Source organism: Oryzias melastigma, linkage group LG9 (assembly GCF_002922805.2).
Source record: "Oryzias melastigma strain HK-1 linkage group LG9, ASM292280v2, whole genome shotgun sequence".
Classification (NCBI taxonomy): Eukaryota; Metazoa; Chordata; class Actinopteri; order Beloniformes; family Adrianichthyidae; genus Oryzias; species Oryzias melastigma.
The window spans coordinates 755511-774521 of NC_050520.1; the positions used below are offsets into that span (position 1 = coordinate 755511).

General features: G+C 45.4%; 1 protein-coding gene across 9 annotated transcripts in view; it reads left to right on the forward strand.

Annotated features, from left to right (window-relative positions):
- The first annotated feature begins 4006 nt into the window (after positions 1-4006).
- The window catches only part of rufy3 (RUN and FYVE domain containing 3), a 22816-nt gene continuing 7811 nt past the window's right edge, over positions 4007-19011 (forward strand). For 3 of the 9 annotated variants that reach the window (XR_004948456.1, XM_036213653.1, XM_036213654.1), the window contains exons 1-13: positions 4007-4401; positions 14231-14404; positions 14557-14674; positions 14751-14852; positions 14912-15035; positions 15122-15186; positions 16139-16204; positions 16341-16410; positions 16479-16568; positions 16647-16730; positions 16801-16968; positions 17846-17943; positions 18531-18683. Coding sequence is in view for 8 of the 9 variants with exons in the window: in XM_036213653.1 (XP_036069546.1) it covers positions 4128-4401; positions 14231-14404; positions 14557-14674; positions 14751-14852; positions 14912-15035; positions 15122-15186; positions 16139-16204; positions 16341-16410; positions 16479-16568; positions 16647-16730; positions 16801-16968; positions 17846-17943; positions 18531-18683 (1586 nt within the window). In the remaining variant the exon portion in view is untranslated. Of the gene's footprint in view, positions 4402-9772; positions 10284-14230; positions 14405-14556; positions 14675-14750; positions 14853-14911; positions 15036-15121; positions 15187-16138; positions 16205-16340; positions 16411-16478; positions 16569-16646; positions 16731-16800; positions 16969-17845; positions 17944-18530; positions 18684-19011 lie in introns of those variants that run through there. The other 6 variants (XM_024257998.2, XM_024257999.2, XM_024257995.2 and 3 more) reach the window with 5 other exon arrangements.

Genomic DNA, 19011 nt, shown 5'->3' on the forward strand with positions numbered 1-19011 from the left:
CCGGGCTCATCCTCTGGACTTTCTGAAGCTCCGTGGACTCTCGGGGGGGGCTGGGGGGTTTCCTTTCTCCCAGGAAATGTGGATTTTCTTCTGCAGCTTCACAACAATAAACAACAATAAAAGACGGATCCGTTCTCTTCACTCTGAGTCTGACAAACATCACCTTTCAGAAGAACTTCACAGACTAAAACCTTCTGGAAGAGATCTCTCTCTGATCTGACCGTTCTGGAGCTGATTGGTGGTTCGGATGAAATATGGACGTTCATGAACTCTGAGGACAGACTAACATCCAACCAGAGCAGCTGATTCATGGAGACCGACGTTGAAGTTCCAGCAGGACTTAGGTCTGTAGAATGTCTTCTCTGCATTTAATTTATTCGAACCTGCAATCTTCCAATCAGGAGTCGACCGCCCTGCCGCTGCACCACAGCCAAGATGATATCAAAGACATCCACTAACATGTAGTTGGAACAGTTTCAAAGTTTCCTGTTTATATCAAAGAAGACGGAAACATTTTAGAGTCACTGAAGCAGAAAAACCAGATGCTAATGCTAACGTTAGCATGGGCGGTCAGGGAAACAAACATCTGTTTCATCAGAAAAATCAATCAAGAATGAGGATTCAATCAAAGTCAGGTCACGATGGAAACGGGGAAAATCACAGAATGACCAAAAAAAAAAAGGAAAACGTCAGTGGAGGATGTTACCATGTGGGCGGGGCTTCAGGACCTGGTCTCCCTGCTGTCTGAAGGGGGGTGGGGGGCATTGTTTTCCTGTAGCCCCCACGTGGGCAACAACAGTGGCACCCATTGACTGTATAGGAACTGGACTGAGTGGCCCCGGCGTGGTTCCGACGTGGTTCCGGCGTGGCCCCGGGTGGTTCCGGCGTGGTTCCGACGTGGTTCCGGCGTGGTTCCGGCGTGGTTCCGGCGTGGTTCCGGCGTGGTTCCGACGTGGTTCCGGCGTGGTTCCGGCGTGCTCCTTCCTCCTCCATCTGTTTACACTCCATTCATTTTTGGGTCTGTAACAAATGTAGATTTGTTTCCTCGAAACGCCTGAAAAGTGTTTAGTACATAAACGCTCACAACACTTTGTTCTTCGAAGTGTCCAAAAGTGTTTGGGACGCACGCCGCCCACGCCGCTCTGTTTGTTTTGTCATTCCCAGTGTTTTCTTTTTGGTTAATGGGGGGTAGCGCGCTGGTCTGGATGACGGCCGGAAACCGCTCTGCTGGTTCACACACACACACACACACACACGACGGACGTATCTGCTGAGTCGTGGCTCCAGCGGCGTTTGCACCGACGATGACGGAGTTTGACAGTTTTCATGTTTCACCAACAATCAGAACAACAGCTGACGGTCTGCACCAAGAAACAGGATTTAGGTCTTTAGTTTGTCTTAAAAACTTCACACCAATTGTTGTAACTCATTCTGATTTAAAAGAAGTTTTTATTTTCACAGTTTATACAAATCTAAGCAGCATCAGTTTAGTGTCAGTGATCTGAACTCGATCAAACTGACGCTCATTCTTGTTTACTTGTTTGTTTGTCCACAGATTTCATTGATTATCTTGAAGAAATACAAGAATCTGGAAAACTTCAGCTGCTCTGTTCAGCAGCAGGTATTGATCCCTGAGTCTCACTGTTGGAAGTTTGGGATTAAGATGATCTGGATCCAGTTTAGGACAGATAATCGGATCAATCAAAATGAATCAAAATCTATTGTGAATCTGATGGTTGTTGGAAGGAATCGTTCCCCCTACTTTAAATAAATGCAGATTTTCAACCCTAACCCAACACTAAGTTATCTGTTTAGCTTAAACAAAGTTAGAGAAAAGTGTGAATAAACAACAAACATCTCTGGACTTATTTAACTTTTCAAAAATTCAAACCACTCCTACTTCCTCCCACAGACCTGAAAGGTGCACCTTAGGTCAGTGGTTGACTCTATTGTCCCTTAGGAGGGAGAGTGTGCTTCCATGTCTGAGATGGGCTGAAGAACCATCCAGGGTGGACCCGCCCTCACCCCACCGTAGCTGGGATAGGCTCCAGCATCCCCGTGACCCATGAAGGACTTTGGTTTGGATGGACTGACATTGACACCAGAACCAGAAAAGGGGCAGCCTAACCCTGTCCAGCAGTACTCTGTCGCCCCCTGGAGATCATTTGGAGGTGTTACGTTCAAGTGATTCTGTGGAAACAGAACGAAATGTTTTTGAAGCTTCAAAAGAAAAAAATATAAAAGTTTAGAACTCATGATAAAAAAAAAAACTGACCACAAACGAGGCCAAAGACACGCAGATTTTTTTGATGATATTTGAATAATTCTTGAACAAAAAAGAAGTTATCTGCTTTAAATAGAAGCTATAACAACTGAAAGAGGGAAGCATCTCATGTATTTACATTCGAGAAATAAGAGTAAAATATGTATTCAAGCATTTTGTTCTTAAGGGACGCCTGTAAAAATACATTTTAGAAGTGCTTTTAGGAACGAGGCTGATGCTCAGAGAACTGCAGCCGTTCTTACAATCCAGATCATTTTATAAAAACTATCAGAAATCCTCAAACTGACTTTTCATCAACTTAACCGTAATATACTGTCAATGTTCTTAGATGTATTTCCTCTTCTCTTTGTGTCTCTTAAAACATCTTCACCAAACACATCTGTTTCAGCAAAATAAGAGACTTTTCTTTAAAAATAGTGTAAAAATATGAAATCATTTACATGGAGATTAATATTTAAAAATTGGGAAAAAAGAGTAAAATCAAGAAGAAGTTAAAAAACAAGAAAGACTATTCTGGCCAGAAGAATCCTATGGGATTTGGCTTCCTGGAGCCAGCAGGAACTTCCTGTTTGAACGTGGTGGTGGGGGCACTCAGTCCAGTTCTCAGATACAGTCAATGGCCGGTCCACGTAAACACCAAGGGTTGTTGGGTGAGTATCTCACACAAAACCAGAACCAAATCAAACGTAACCATCAAGACTGTAACTGGTGTTGGTGGTCCCTGAAGGCAGCAGCTGAAAAAACAAGGAAGAAAAACTGGAGGAACATCAGCTGGTGATAGACAGAGCGGCTTTTCCAGATGTTTGTCAGCATCAAAAATGTATTTAGAAGTTTGTTTCAGAATCAAAACCAAAACTTTGCTTCATTAAGGATCTGCTGCTGAAACAGCAAAGACCGGATCGTCCATCTCTTCCTGAAGCCTCAACTGAGAGAAGAATACATTATCACTGCTCTGTCTGTCCTCTGGATCACAATATCCACCTCAAAACTGTACAATATATATAATTATGGAAGAATCCATTTGATTTTTATTTGAACAAAAGTCTTGTTCAGGAAAATGGCTAAAATCCCACTCCAACCATATCTGTAAAATTGCCTCCAGTGGTTTTTTTTTTCATTATGATTACACTGTTTTTAGCCAAAATACATTTTTTTTAAAAAGTAATTTTGAAAACATATTTTCTGCAGAGCATCAGGAGTTGATCAGAAATTTGCCCCCAAGGGTTTTGGCATGGAAGTAACCCTGCTCTAATCCCAGAATTCCTTTGTTTACACTCTCCTGCTAGTTTACAGATGTCCCAAGGTCAAGCTAACATTAGCTTAGCAAAAAAAATAGAAAAAATAAATAAATAAAAAAAAACTCAAGAAATACCAGAGCTGCAGGTAAACCGTTAAGGGCCAGATTCCAGCTCAGACGAGGAAAACAAATACATGAATGGATCTACTTGTCTCATCAGAATGGAGCGGAGCAGGAGACTTTAGCCCCGCCCTTAGCAGTTGCATCACAAACTTTTTAAAACTGCGGGATTTCATGTGCTCCTGATCCAACATGATTTGAATGAAGAAATTCTCAGACATCCAGTTTTAATCTTAAAATGTGTGTGTATGTACGTCTTCCATCACGAGGAAGAACATATGTAAACACCGTTTCCATCAGAATGGGGCTTTTAAAAAAACTAGAAAGAAAAAAGCCGCGAGCCCGCCGCGCAACTACTTCCGGGAACGAGCGGAAGTTTTGGATCGAGGAGGCAGGAAGTGTGACGTCCGCTAACTCGCTGAGGTAGCAGGTGACCGGCTACCGTGCCCCACACGGGTCACGTGAACGAGCCCGGCCCGGGGCACGATGGCGGCCCGGTGCGACCCGCCGGGGGCCTCGCCGCCGGCGGAACTCGCAGCAAGTCCCGGAAAACCGGAGTCCTCCGACGAGAACGGCCACAGTCCGGACGAGGCGCTGGCCCCCACCTCCGTGATTTACTTCAGGGAGGCGCTGAACTCCACCGCCGTGAGGTTCGGCCCGCCCGGTACCGCCGCCGCCGTGAGGTTCGGCCCGCCCGGGACCCCCGGTCCGGTACCGCAGTATGACTTCCAGATCGAGAGGATCGAGTCGAAGCGGAGAAGTGAGTCCTGCAGCGGAGCGTGTGTCCCGCGGAACGTCACGGGAAACCGGCGGAGATAGAATCACGGTTCGGTAGGAACCGGGACCGCGCGGTTCACTTCCGGCGGGACCCGTTTACGGTTTAACTATTGGCTGTATATAGAGAACTGGACTGAGTGACCCCGCCCCCCGTATCAAACAGGAAGTGGCTCCAAGAAGCCAAAATCTCAAAGACTTCCATGTATAAATAATCAGCTGTTATCATCGTTTCGTCAGAATCAACATTCTGGATCTGATGCTGTCACTCAATAATTCTTGTTTTCTTCTAGAAATTTTTTCTTCATCCAATTTATTCAGATTTCTCATTAAAAGTTTTAATTGACAGATTCTCTTTGACCCCCTTCAAGTTTAGGGGCGTGGCCTTCCAACGAGCTCACCCCTGGTTGGTGAGAGTAGTTGCCATAGAAACGTGACTCAGATCACTGTCGTCTGGCCTCCAATAGCGACTGAATTGGCTTCATTTTGCTGCAGTTAAGACATTTTCTCTGGGTGACATCACAGCCACTCAGTCCAGTTCTCAATATACAGTCAACGTTTTAACCCCCAAGCAGGCCCGTTTGTACCTTATCGGGGGCCCAGGCAGATTCTGTTAGGGGGCTCCATTCTGTGAGGTGTAATGGAGAGATCCCAGACCTCTTTGTTCACTGAGATGGTTCCATGTTAGACACGTCATGAGCCAAACCGGCTCGTTTTAAATGGAACCTCAGGCTGATTTCAGAACAAAATAAAACTATACAAGGAAAAATTGATCTCAGTGAATAAGAAGATATTTAGTATTTATTGAGAAATGTATATTTTGATAAGAAAATCTGATAAACCAACAAGTGGAATAAGAGAGAGAAGCTGGATCTTCAGGCTGAAGGTTCTGGAGCTTCATGCTCAGGATTTCAGGAGAATCTCTGGATCTCCCAGATATTAAAGAGTTGATCCTGCAGAGAAAAATCTCAATAGATCATTGAACAAAACGATCACGAGGGCATACTCCAAGTTTATTATCACAGGGATGTTGCAGAAAATTAAGAATGAATCTGTTTTATTCTAAACATTGAAGTCGCTGTAGAGCTCCACTCTGATCACCTTTTGTTCCATATCAGCGTTCACATTAGGGCTGCCACAAACCACTATTTTTATTTCCGATGTGTTGACTAATCTGGTCATTCGTAAACTTAAACTGATTATGTTCTAACTGAAAGTAAAGACCATCGTTCATTAAAGCTTGAATGAATCCTGCAGCTTTTCTCCTTCATTTGAAAACTAGACTTGAATCAACAGGAACAAACTAAATAAAAGTCTACAGTTAATTAAAAATCATTTTGGTCTCTGATTCAAATATAAAAATAGTGCAATTGTTTTGGTGCTGAACGCTCAGGACTTTGATCGGCTTTACTAAACTAACGACTAGTCGACTCTTAAATTAGTCGTCGACTATTTTAAAAGTCAATTAATCGTCGATTGGTCGACTAATCGTGGCCGCCCTAATTAAGTGTGGAAACGATAGAGAACCAACTTCCACTGAGTCATTGCTAAACATGACAACATATCATGTTATGAATATCTGTTGTACCAAAGCAGTTATCTCTGCCAGATGTGTCCATACTTCTGACTGTCTGTTGGCGGTGTCCCACGCTAGCTAGCAAGCTAGCAGGCCAACAAATTTAGGGTAAACAATGACGTTTCCCCTACACATTTATAGTCCACCTCACCAACCGACACCTGACCGTCCTCTTTCTTCATCCCTTCACCCGCTGGTATAACTCCACCTCGTTACTGTACGGCTGTTTCAATCCTCTTGCTATGAGGGTGTCACCGCCTACATCACAGCGTGACTGTGTGGTTCAAAGGCCTAATAATGCAGAAAAAGCATCAGCTGATTGTTGCATTCTGAACATGCAGCTTTGGGGCCCCCTGGTGGCTGGGGGGCGCTATGGGATTTGCCTAGTTTACCTGCAGCCTGAAACGGGGCTGACCCCGAGTTTGTGTTCTTTGTGAACGCTCTAATGCTGCGTTCACACTGAGTATATGGAACCAGTCTGTTCACACTGGACCGTCACAGTCCGATGCTAGCGCATGTCCTGCAGCTGAAGGAGTCTTGGTGCAGAATCGTTTAAATCTGGTGAATCCGGATCCAGGATTTCTCTCTCACGGCTCTGATCCATTAGATCAGGAGTGTCAAACTCAATCAGACAACAGGCCAAAATCCAAAACGGACTTTAGGTCGCGGGCCGAACAGGATAAACATTTACTGAACACTAAAACTACAGTTTTAAAACTTTAAACTGTAACTTTTTAACATAATTATGAATAGAAACAGACAGGAATATTATTCCAGAATAAATCAACTTAAACCTTAAATAACTTTAAATAATTTATTCTCTGTAAAAATATATTTTGTCAAGATAACATCAGGTGATTAATAACAATAAAATAAAATGACCTGGAGGGCCGGATCCGGCCCCCGGGCCGTGACTTTGACACATGCGTTAAATGTCGTAGAATTCTGTCCGGGCACAAACCGCAGTTATTGATTTCTCCTTCATGATCAATCTTTGGACAATTGGCTCTGTGAAGGAAAGGGGACGCCATCCATCCATCACTACCAGATCCAAGTCCCTGATTGGTCAAAGTTCAACTGGTTTAATTTTCAGCGGGCGTTCAATGTCCACGTGTTTAGTTCATAGAGACAAAAACGGCATTAAGTCCTCCTATGACCATTATTTAGATAAAAGAAAGTTCGTAGTAGTGTTTTAATCATGATTGTGAAGTTTTTTACCAAAATCTCAGAACCTAACTGTCTCAAATAGACATTTTTCATGTTGATCTGAAGTCTTCTGCAAAATCTGCTCTGAGGGGGCGTGGCTTTTGGAGATGAGCTGCTCCGTGTGTCGTCATTGGTGTAGGAAAAAACGGCGAGCAACATCAGTTCTGATCCAGATTCCAGCTCAGACGTTCATGGATCTACGTGTCTGCAGGTGGGGGTTTAGAATTGGAGGGAGAATGGAGATTTTGGCCCCGCCCATCACAGTCACACATCACAAACCTTTTCAATCCGCTGGTTTTTGTCTGCTCCTGAAATCCCCCAAACTGCCGTTTTAATCCTAAATCATATCATTCATGTCCTCCATCATCAGAAAATGCTACAAGAACCAGGATTTTCATTTTGAAGTGCTGCAGCTTCAAGCATCTCCACTGCTGATCCTCACTATGTTGTATCAGGATAAACTAGAACTAAACACAACCGTCATGATTGGAGGGCTCTCTTGATCAAATCAATGAATTGATCTAAGCTTAATAGATCAATCACTGATCCATAAAACAGATATCGATCGAACACATGAAGCTAAAGTCTGCTAGCTTGATGCTAGCATATAAAGGAAGGTCCCATAGGAGGTTAGCGTCAAGCTAGCAGACTTTAGCTTCATGTTTTAGATTGATCTCTACGTATGTGAACTGTATCGGATTAATGTGAATATCTTCAAAACAAATATAGATTATTCATGTATTTCTAAATGTGTAAACTCAGAATTGAATTAAATTAAACTAAGAGGATAAAAAAAATCGAATCAAAATAATTCTGTAAGTTATTATTGATATCCAGCCCCAATAAGAGCGTTTTCGTGTTGAGCTCCTCCCATCAACATGACTTACAGGTTTAGTTTCAATTAACTGTAAAACTGTTTTCTAAAAGTCGTCATTCTGATCTTTTGAGTTAAAACACAATTATCTGTATAGAGGACGCTAAGGAAAGCATCAAGTCTCTTTGATGTATTTTCAAAATAAAAGCAGAGTTGGTACCTTGTTTCTAGGCCAATCTTTAGCGTATCCACCCACAGTAACAGTAACAGAGTAATTCTGTGATTCAGCTTTTTTAACATTTCAGTTCAAATCAGCAGGAACTAGAAAAGTTGCATTAGCTGTGATAACGGTAGTCTGAATGCTTTTGCTGAAAGTAGTCTCTGAAGACGCTGAAGCTTTTTGATGAACATTGTGACGCACTTTACTTTAGTCGCTGAAGGAATTTTCTGAAAATGCAAAAAATATTTGCAAAGTGTCAAATTTGCTATAAGACTTGAAATTTCATTTCAATTTCATTTTCAACGCTCTTTCATTCAACTATGAAAGAGCGTTGAAAATGACCTAAAGTTCTGAAAAATTTGCTGTAAATTTGCTTACAAATCCCTAATAGATGCCAATTTTGCAAATAAATTTAGTTTGTTGCTTAAATATGAGCTAAACTCAAAATTAGCCCAAAATACCGTAGTAGATGCCAAATCAGCCAAAATAGCTAGCTCGTTGCTAAAATACTAGCTAAACTCCAAAACAGCCAAACATTCCTCATTAAACTTAACTAGCCAAAAATGTTAGCCTGTTTTAAAATGGAAGCTAAACTCTAGATTAGCTTAAATATCCTAGTGGATAACAAATTAGCCAACAACGTTAGCATATTGCTAAAATACTAGCTACACTCCAAATTAGCATTAAAAAGACTGAGCTAGCATGATGCTAATATATAAGCTCAATGCCTTCTTTTAAATGACTATAAAAGATGAAAAAAGAACCCGTGAATATATTTAAAGGTTTGTTTCTGATCTACTTAAAAATATAAAATCTGAAGACTTTCTTCTTCATTTCCAATGGGGCATATTTAGCTCAATATTTCAAAAACTATAAAGTTTATGAATAAAAAAATACGAGCAGTAACGTCCTGAACGAGATGAACGTTTGGATATCAAGATTACTGAAATCTCTGAAGGTGTGATTGAGTTTTTACGAGCTGAAAAATGTACAGAAAGGAGCTGAAGAATCACTACAGTGAGAATGCTGAATCAGCAATCACACGGAGAAACGGTGGAAACTAGGACCCAGATCCCAGTGGTCTCTGGTTCTGGTCCGCTTCGGTTCTTCCTGCTTTCATAGATTTAGTTTCATCTTTAGTCACCAAAGGAAACACCGGTTGACGGTTGTAGCGGTTTGAGCGAGGGTCAGGACGGCTGGTGGTCTCTGCTCTGCAGCTTCAGTCTTCTGCTGTCCAGGAAAGCCTCCGTGAGGAAGAGGCTGCAGTGATGAAGATCTGTCAGCATGTGTGATGAGAGGCTGAAGAAACCACAAACGTTGATCCAAACTCTGTGACTTTGGCTGCATTATGGACAAACACAGAGGAATTCTGGGAGATCTTTTTAAAAGCCTCAGAGCTCCTCAGGAGGAGAGAAGCACCTCCTCCTCCTCCTCCTCCTCCTCCTCCTCTCAGGGATGCTCTTCCTGCTCGGCTGCATCATCGGGATGAACCCCTCCCCTCTCCACACGTGCACCATCTGCTCACGTGACCGCGCGCCGCTGAACCCAGCGCTGCTGTCGGCCATCTTGGTCGACACCCTCTCAGAGCCTTCACCGCAGCGCAGACGGTCCAATCAGAGCTGCTGCCGTTCCTGCTTCACATCTCAGCCCGTCTGCACAAAGGAGAGCGGGGGCCGCGGAGCAGCGGGGGGCGTCACAGCGCGTTGCACCCGGCTGCGTGTGGAGGAGAGGAGGATGCGGAGCTGAAGAGGAGGAAGCCGCTCCTTCCCATCACCGAGGCCTCCTCGCCTTTGTCTTCATCCACCCCAGAACAAAGGGGCTCCACCTGCTTGTGGGCCGTCTTCCTCCGTCGGTCCTCGGAACGCTGAGTCATCATGGCCGATCTGACGCCCCAGAGCGAAACCCCGACCCCCACCACAGACAAGATCACGCAGGCCGCCCGGGAGACCATCTATCTCTGCAACTTCCGCGTGTCCGTGGACGGAGAGTGGCTGTGCCTGCGGGAGCTCAACGACATCTCGCTCACGCCGGACCCGGAGCCGGCCCACGAAGGTACGGGCCGTCCGCTGGGGGCGGGACCGGGTCCTGCAGGGTGTGGCGCAGGGTCTGCTGGTTTCATCCGCTCTGAGATCCTCCCAAATGTCGCGTTGATGCTGTCGATCACAGAAGCAGATCAGGAAAATATTCTGGTGAATTCTAGATCTAAACGTGATCCGAAGAGCTTTTATCTGACCTCAGAGGAGTTTGTATAGTCGTGTTTCTGATGCCTGGGTTCCCCTGTCAAACACTGAGGCTCCGAAGCTGTTTCAGCAGCAGAGCATCCTGGGAAATGTTTGAGCCTCCTGCTGTCATGAGTCAGCACAAACGGCTCCATCTTATAGGATCATATCTTCGTTTTTATCTTTACGATGCCAAAAGCTAAACGTGAATGTAAAGAAACTTCTCGGAGGAATTCCAGCTGCTGTTGTCATGGCAACCAGGGAAAACCCAGATGAGTGAGAGTTCTGTACGGAGCCGAAAGCAGTCGGACTCATCATGACTGGAAGAGTCTCCTCATTCTGATGATTTCAACGTCTTCTTCTATTTTTCTGATGATGGACGACAAACATAAAGAAAACTACCATCAAACTGACTTTCTGATTTATTTACTAAAACATCTGTGAACCAGGAACAGAGGAAAAAATGCAGTTTAAAAAAGATTGTATTTGTGATGTAGAAACTGTGATGGGCGGGGCCACAGTCTCCCTGCTCCGCCTCTTTCTGATGCAGACAAATGGATCCATGAACGTCGTTAAACTGAACAACGATATTGTTGCTGTTTTTGTTCCTCCGCTACTGTTAGCTTAGCTGTAAGCTAGTGGGAGAGAGTGTGAGCAGTAGTGCTGCCACAATGAGTCGACTACTCGACGACTAAAACAGTCGATGACTAATTTAATAGTCGATTAGTCGTTACTTTGTATCATATGGAGTCAGAGTGTAAAGTTGAAAGTTATGAGATTCTGCTAGTTTTATGGACTATTTTGGCAATTAACGTTTTTTTAAGGCTAATTTAGAGTTTAGCTAATACTTTAGCTGCATGCTAGCTGTTTTGGCTAACTTTAGCTTTTTTTATTCAGTTCAGCTAACAGCATTCGTGAATATATAGTTTAAAGCTTAGATGTTAAGATGTGTGTTTTACATCCACTTTAAGCATGACCTGATTAATCGACTCAGAAAAAATAATCGGTGATTAGTCGATTATCAAATAATCGTTTGTGGCAGCGCTAGTGAACAGTAGTGGTGCCACAAACGTTTATCTTAGTAGTCAACTAATCACCGATTTTTTTTTCTGATTAGTCAACTAATCGGGTCATGCGCAACATTTAGCATGTAGCTAAAATGTTAGCTAAACTCAAAATTAGCCTAAAAAAACATCAAAAATCCTAAATTAGCCAAAACAGCTAGCATGTATGTGAAAAATAGCAAAACTCTAAATTAGCCTAAATAACCTTAATAAATGCCAAAAGAGTCCATAAAGCTAACAGAATGTTCTAATAACGTTTAACTTCATTACACTCTGAATCAATTTGATATAAAGTAACAAATAATCAACTATTAAATTAGTCGTCGACTATTTCAATAGTCAATTAGTGGACTAATCGTGGCAGCAATAGTAAACAGATCTCTCAGTTATAGGTGACGGGAAGGGGGGTGTTCACCATGCCAATACGACTCAAAGGTTAGTTCTACTGAACTCTTGCCGCTCTGCAGAAACTATGTCCAGAAAACGACTCAGGATTTCAGATTTTGTCTGAAAACGTTGTAAGTAAAAACCCACCAGCGCTAACGGATCAGAAGAGGATCATAATGATCCTTTAACAGATCAGAAGAGGATCAGAGTGATCCTTTAACAGATCATAGGAGGATCATAATGATCCTTTAACAGATCAGAAGAGGATCAGAGTGATACTTTAACAGATCAGAAGAGAATCATAATGATCCTTTAACAGATCAGAAGAGGATCAAAATGATCCTTTAACAGATCAGAAGAGGATCAGAGTGATCCTCTATCAGATCAGAGGAGGATCAGAGTGATACTTTAACAGATCAGAGGAGGATCAGAGTGATCCTTTAACAGATCAGAGGAGGATCAGAGTGATCCTTTAGCTTCGGTCTGCTGTGATGTCACACTCTGAGCAAAGATGGCGCTCTACACACGGTGGAGTTTTTTATGACTCAAAGCTGTTTTATTTGGATGGTATCATTGAGTGGTTGTCATGGTGACACTGTGAGGTCTGCTTGTGTCCATAAATCTTTGTGCTGCTGGATATAAACGTTTCTAGAGGGCTTTCAGCCGATAACGGTCCATCCGTCAGCACGCGGCCTCGTTCGGCAGTCCATCCTCCTGCTCTGCATCCAACCCTCCCTTTAAGGGGCGTGTCATAGTCGAGGCCCGGGGGCCAGATCCGGCCCGCTGGGTGATTCTATCCGGCCCTCCAGATTGTTTTATTGTCATTAATGGCCTGATGTTATCTGAGGCTGTTGAAGCAACAGTTAGAATGATCTGTGGCTTTCTTTTCTTTTCACTCATATTTATCTTCAAAATGCAGTTTTTAAAGTTTTAAAAATGACATTTTAGTGTGTTCCATAAATGTTTATCCCTTTCGGCCCACGGCCTACGGTGTAGTACGGCTTTTGGCCCCCTGCTTTAAGGGGTTTGTTGTGTTCTGCATCCCAGTGCACGCCACACACCTGGGAGAGGTTCCAGGTGAACTCGCTCTACCTCTACAACACATTCTCATCCCCAAGTTGTCACATTTGACATTTGGTTAAAGTCCCACAATGAGAATTTTTTTATTTAAAAAAAACATTCCCAGTCGTGTTTTAATGATTATGAAGTTTTTAACCAAAATCCAACAACCTAAATGTCTTAAAAAGACAGTTTTCATGTTGATCTGAAGCTTCTGTTTCCAAAATCTCCTCTGAGGAGGCGTGGCTTTTGGAGCTCCTCCCCTGATCTCCCCTGTCTGATTATGATAGCTCTGTGTCTCACTAGCATAAATCTTCATAAAAACGTCCATCAATCTGGGTAACGTCCAGCCGTCTGGTTCTGATCCGAGGAAGTGAAGATCTTCATGGACAGAACTTCCTCCAAAATCCTGATTCTTTCTCCTTCCAGTTCACCAAAGACTCTTTTAGCTAATTCTCCAATGTTTATTGACTGTGATCAATACATTCAATCATTGGTTTCTCAGAGTTCTTGATAAAATAATCAAAGCTAACATCAAAATGCTCTTTCATTGATTTACAATCCTTTCCAACTGCGGTCAAATGAGCCGCCGTTCACATTTCCGTGGTCACATCAAGAAGCTCCGTGGAGTCTGGTGGAGATTTTCCAGCGTTCTCAGTCCTGCTACCGTAAGTATTGGATGAAACTCACACCAAAAATCCAGTGATGCTGATTTGACCACAGAAATGTGAACGGCGGCTCATTTGACTGCAGTCAATGTGAAGATACCATCTTCTCTTCTCCAGAACCTGAACTAGACACTAGGAACAGATGAGGGTTTAGTGCATGTGCAGCATGTGAACCATTAAATAGTTGAATAAGGTTTTAGTTGGTAAACTTTACTACGATTTTTTCTTAGCACTTCACATTTGTTTTTATATTCTTAAAAACGTATTTTTCACCACAATGGAGCGGTAAAAGAGCCACACGTGGCTCTGGAGCTTCTGTTCTAGCATCATGCTGATGGTTTCCATGGTAACCTGCTCAGACTAATGGTCTCAGAGGTGGAGAAAACTCCATCATAACTTCTACTTCATCCAATCAGCACCAAAAACGTCTGTCTCAACACGACAGCAACATGAACCCGTTCATTTTAACAATGTGGGCGGGGCTTATGTCACATGATGTTCAGACTCTACCACCCTCAAAGATCAGAAAAACGCTTGTTTCTCTGTTTCTCTGTGGTCGACGCTTCTCTGTGCGTCACACATGATGCTTGATGTTGTTCCAGATCCCAAGGATCCGGTTGCGATCGAGAGGCTGAACCTGATGAACATGGCCAAGCTGAGCATCAAAGGCCTGATCGAGTCCGCCCTGAACCTGGGTCGCACGCTGGACTCGGACTACGCGCCGCTGCAGCAGTTCTTCGTGGTGATGGAGCACTGCCTGAAGCACGGGCTGAAGAGTAGGTGGTGCCCCCACAGGCTTCAGACTGAAGTTCTGACCCGAGTTGGGTCAGCTGACCCTCAGAAGTTCTGACCCACGTCGGGTCAGCTGACCCTCAGAAGTTCTGACCCACGTCGGCTCAGCTGACCCTGTCCCTGCTGTGTGCTTCAGCTAAGAAGACCTTCCTGGGCCAGAACAAGTCCTTCTGGGGGGCGCTGGAGCTGGTGGAGAAGCTGACGCCTGAAGCCGGAGAGATCACGGCCAGCGTCAAAGACCTGCCCGGCCTCAAGTCAGTCCGCCAGCGATTTACCTGAGAGACAGGTGAGATTACCAACGGCAAACTTCAAGCCTCCTCTGTGCCTCAGAACCCCCCTGGGCCGCGGCCGCGCCTGGTTACGCCTCGCCCTGATGCAGAAGAAGCTCTCCGACTACATGAAGACCATCATCAACAGGAAGGACCTGCTCAGGTGAGGACCTGAAGCCGCCTCCTCCCTCGGCGCCGGCTCACGCTCCTCTCCTCCTGCAGTGAATTCTACGAGCCCAACGCGCTGATGATGGAGGAGGAGGGCGCCGTCATCGCCGGGCTCCTGGTGGGGCTGAACGTCATCGACGCCAACCTGTGCATGAAGGGAGAAGACCTGGACTCGCAGGTGTGTCGCTAGTAAAGAGGATGTTGAGCGGTTAGACTCCTCACGTCCCATCAGCAGCACGTGAACCGTTCCCGTGTCCTCGGCAGGTCGGAGTGATCGACTTCTCCATGTACCTGAAAGATGGAGGACACAGCAGCAAGAGCGCCGAGGGGTGAGTTCTCCGTCAGACTGCTGCCCGGAGGGGGCGTGTCCCAGGGTGAGGGCGGTCCTCCCAGGTCATTTACCTCGGAGAACCCCAACCGAGTTCTGCTGGGCAGTCGGGCTGCTATGAGTCGACTAATCGACGACTAATCGACGACTAATCAACGACTAATCGACGACTAATCGACGACTAATCGACGACCAATCGACGACTAATCGACGACTAATCGGCTGTTAAAGTAGTTCCGACTTATTTAATAGTCGATTAGTCGTTACTTGATATTAAGTCAGATTGTAGTAAAGCTGAACGTTATAATAACATTCTGCTACTTTTATGGACTATTTTAGCATTTATTAAGGTTTTTTAGGCTGTTTTGGAGTTTAGCTAATATTTCAGCTGGATGCTAGCTGTTTTGTGTTTTGTTTTGTTTTTTAGACTAATTTCTGAGTTTAGCTAATATTGGTTAACTACCTGCTAGCTGTTTCGGCCAAGTTAGTTTTTTTCTGTTTTTTTAGGCTAATTTGGAGTTTAGCTAATATTTAGCTGCATGCTAACTGTTTTGGATAGCTTAGGCTTTTTTTTGTTGTTAGGCTATTTGGCTTATTTGGGATTTAACTCATTTATCTGGCTATCAGCTTCAGTGTTTTCAGCTATCAATTTCAGCATCCTCAGCAGCCAAATTCAGCTCACGGCATTCACACTAGCATCATCACAGGTAATGAATCTAGTTTTCAGTTAGCTTAAAGCTAATGACGTGTGTTTTACATCCACTTTGTGCAGATCAGTCGACCATTAAAATACTTGTTTTGTGGCAGCACTACTGTGTTAAAACTAGACTCAGCCAGAACTGTCCCCGCAGACAGAAAGTTCTGTTGGACAGAAAACGCTGCCTGAGCGGTTCTGATCCCGCGACGGAGCGCGGCGGTGTTTGCGTGACCGTGTCCTGTTTGTGTTTGGACAGTGACGGTCAGATCACCGCCATCCTGGACCAGAAGAACTACGTGGAGGAGCTGAACAGACATTTAAGGTGAGGCGAGACTCACGGCGTGACTCACGGCGAGACTCACGGCGAGACTCACGGCGAGACTCACGGCGAGACTCACGGCGAGACTCACGGCGAGACTCACGGCGAGACTCACGGCGTGACTCTCTGCTGCTTTCAGCGCCTCCGTCAACAACCTTCAGGCCAAGGTGGACGCTCTGGAGAAGGCCAACACCAAGCTGACCGAGGAGGTGAGTCTGCAGCCTCCTCCTCCACACGACCACGCTCCAGGTCCCTCATGCTCCTGTGGTCTCCTCAGCTCGCCGTGGCCAACAATCGCATCATCACGCTACAAGAAGACGTGGAACGGGTCAAAGAGGAAAGCTCCCTGCAGCTGGAGTCCAGGAAGGTGAGCGGCGGGTTTCTCCCTTCCGAGTGTCTCCCAGCATCCTCCGGGGCTGAGCGGGACCTGCAATCTGTCTTCCAGTCAGCCAGAGGAGACGCGGCGGCAGACGGGTCAGCGCTGATGGAATCCCGCAAGCAGCTGAAGGAGGAGACTCTGCTGCGGCTGGTGAGTGCCGCCTCTGTCAGAGTTTGGTGCCTCCGGCCGGAGAAGGTCATCGACACGTGCTGACCTGCAGGACGTGGAGCGGGAGCTGGAGGTGCAGATCGGGATGAAGCAGGAGATGGAGATGTCCATGAAGATGCTGGAGAAGGACGTCTGTGAGAAGCAGGACGCTCTGCTGGAGCTGCGGCAGCAGCTGGAGGACCTGCGGACCATCAACCAGCAGCTCAGCCACAAGTCACAGGTCAGTGTCTGAGGGATGCTGGTGCAGAGGAGGAGCACGGTTACCGTGGTTACCGCAGGGCGTGAGCTCCTGCAGCCTCAGGAGCTCACGCCCCACGGTAACCACGGTAACCGCGCTCAGCAGCACCAGATCTGTGGCTCATTTCTGCTTCACCTGTTTGACCTTCGAGACTCTTGATTGGACGGCTGAGGTCGTCTTAGAGCACGTGTCAAAGTCAAAGTCAAGGCCGGGGGGCCGGATCCGGCCCTCCAGATGATTCTATTGGCCCTCCAGATCATTTTATTGTTATTAATGACCCGATGTTATCTTGAGCTCATTTCTAACTTGTATAATTTTGACAAAATATATTTTTATGGAGAGTTAAATATTGAAAGTTATTTAAGGTTTAAGTTTATTTATTCTGGAATAATATTCCTGACTTTTTATTATTCATAATTATGTTGAAAAGTTAGAGTTTTAAAAATTAGCATTCTGCTAGTTTTTTGGACTATTTTTTAGGCTGTTTTGGAGTTAATCTGATATTTCAGCTACAGTTTTGGCTAACATAAGTTTTTTATTTTTTTAGGCTAATTTAGCATTTAGCTAATATTTTAGTTGGCTTCAGTTTCAGCGTTTTGAGCCATCAGTTTCAGGATCATCATCGGTTCATCTTCCAGCATTCACACTAGCATTATGACATGTGATGTTATATATCTAGTTCAGAATTATCTCAGTAAGTTACAGTTTTAATGTTATAAAAATGTAGTTTTAGAGTGTTCCATAAATGTTTCTCCTGTTCGGACCGTGACCTCAGGTGTGTTTTGGCCCCTCGAACGATTGAGTTTGGCCCCCCTGGTTTGGAGGAAGGCGCTCCTCTGACCGCTCTCCTCTTCCTCAGAGTGCCGACAGCAGCTCCAGGCAGAAGAGTGAAGCCATCGTCCGCCTGGAGGACAAGATCAACCAGATGTCGGGCACGGTGAAGCAGCTGGAGAGCAGGTGAGGGGCCGTCAGGTGTGCAGCTTTGACGTGAGGCTTCCGCAGCACAAACCTGTCTCTCTTCTCTCTCTGCCCCCCCCACGTTTCCGTTCTCATCCTTTTGTTTCCATCGTTTGTGTGTCTTCACTTCTTCTCGCTCAGCGACAAACATTTGGTGAAGCAGGCCAGAAACCTGAGCAGTTCAGCGGGGAAGCTGCTGCAGCTGCAGCAGTAGTTCCAGCTGCGGCTGCAGCTGCGGCTGCAGGAGTCCCGCCCCCCCCGCTTAGACATAACCCAGCTGAGGAGTTTCCTCTTCCTGCAGCTCAAACTTCCGTGTTTCCCGACGGCTTGAATCCTCCAACGTTGTCATTTATGCTTATCTGCCGGGCGGGGGTGGGGTCGATGGACTGCAGCTCTTAAGAGCCCCGCCTTCTGGAGGCCGTGTGTGCGGCGTGGGGGCGGGTCTGTGAACGTTGGTGTAACGTGTAGCTGTGGTCGGCTAATAAAACCCTCCTGAAAAGCGTCTTCTTGGCCGCCGTCCTTCCTGCGTCCTCGCGCTCTTCTTTTGTTCCCATAAGTTTGCTTTAACGCGTTCACCCCCGACCCAGATGCAAACACGCCGAGAAGGAGCGCGACCTGGCGCTGGAGGCCAACCGCCTCTTCAAACGCGACTTCGGAGACAAGATCGAGAGTCTGCAGGGGGAGGTGGAGCGGCTGAGGAGAAGCAGGTGCGGCGCCACTCCACGTCACATGACTCACAGGTGAAGGCCAGACATGGGGGCGCCTGTAGGAGGCGCCGTTTGGGGTCAACAGGTAAACTTGGAAAAGTTTGGATCACACAGTTGAGCTTCCAGTTTCACGGAAGTCTTTTTTTTGTTTTTCTCAGCAGAACAAGCTCACGCTTGTTCATGTGAATGTGTGCTCATGCTAATGCGTGTTCATTCTAACGCGTGTTCATGATAATGGGCTTCATGCTAATGTGTGCTGATGCTCACGCGTGTTCATGCTAATGTGTGCTGATGCTCACGCGTGTTCATGCTAACGCGTGTTCATGCTAACGCGTGTTCATGCTAACGGGTGTTCATGCTA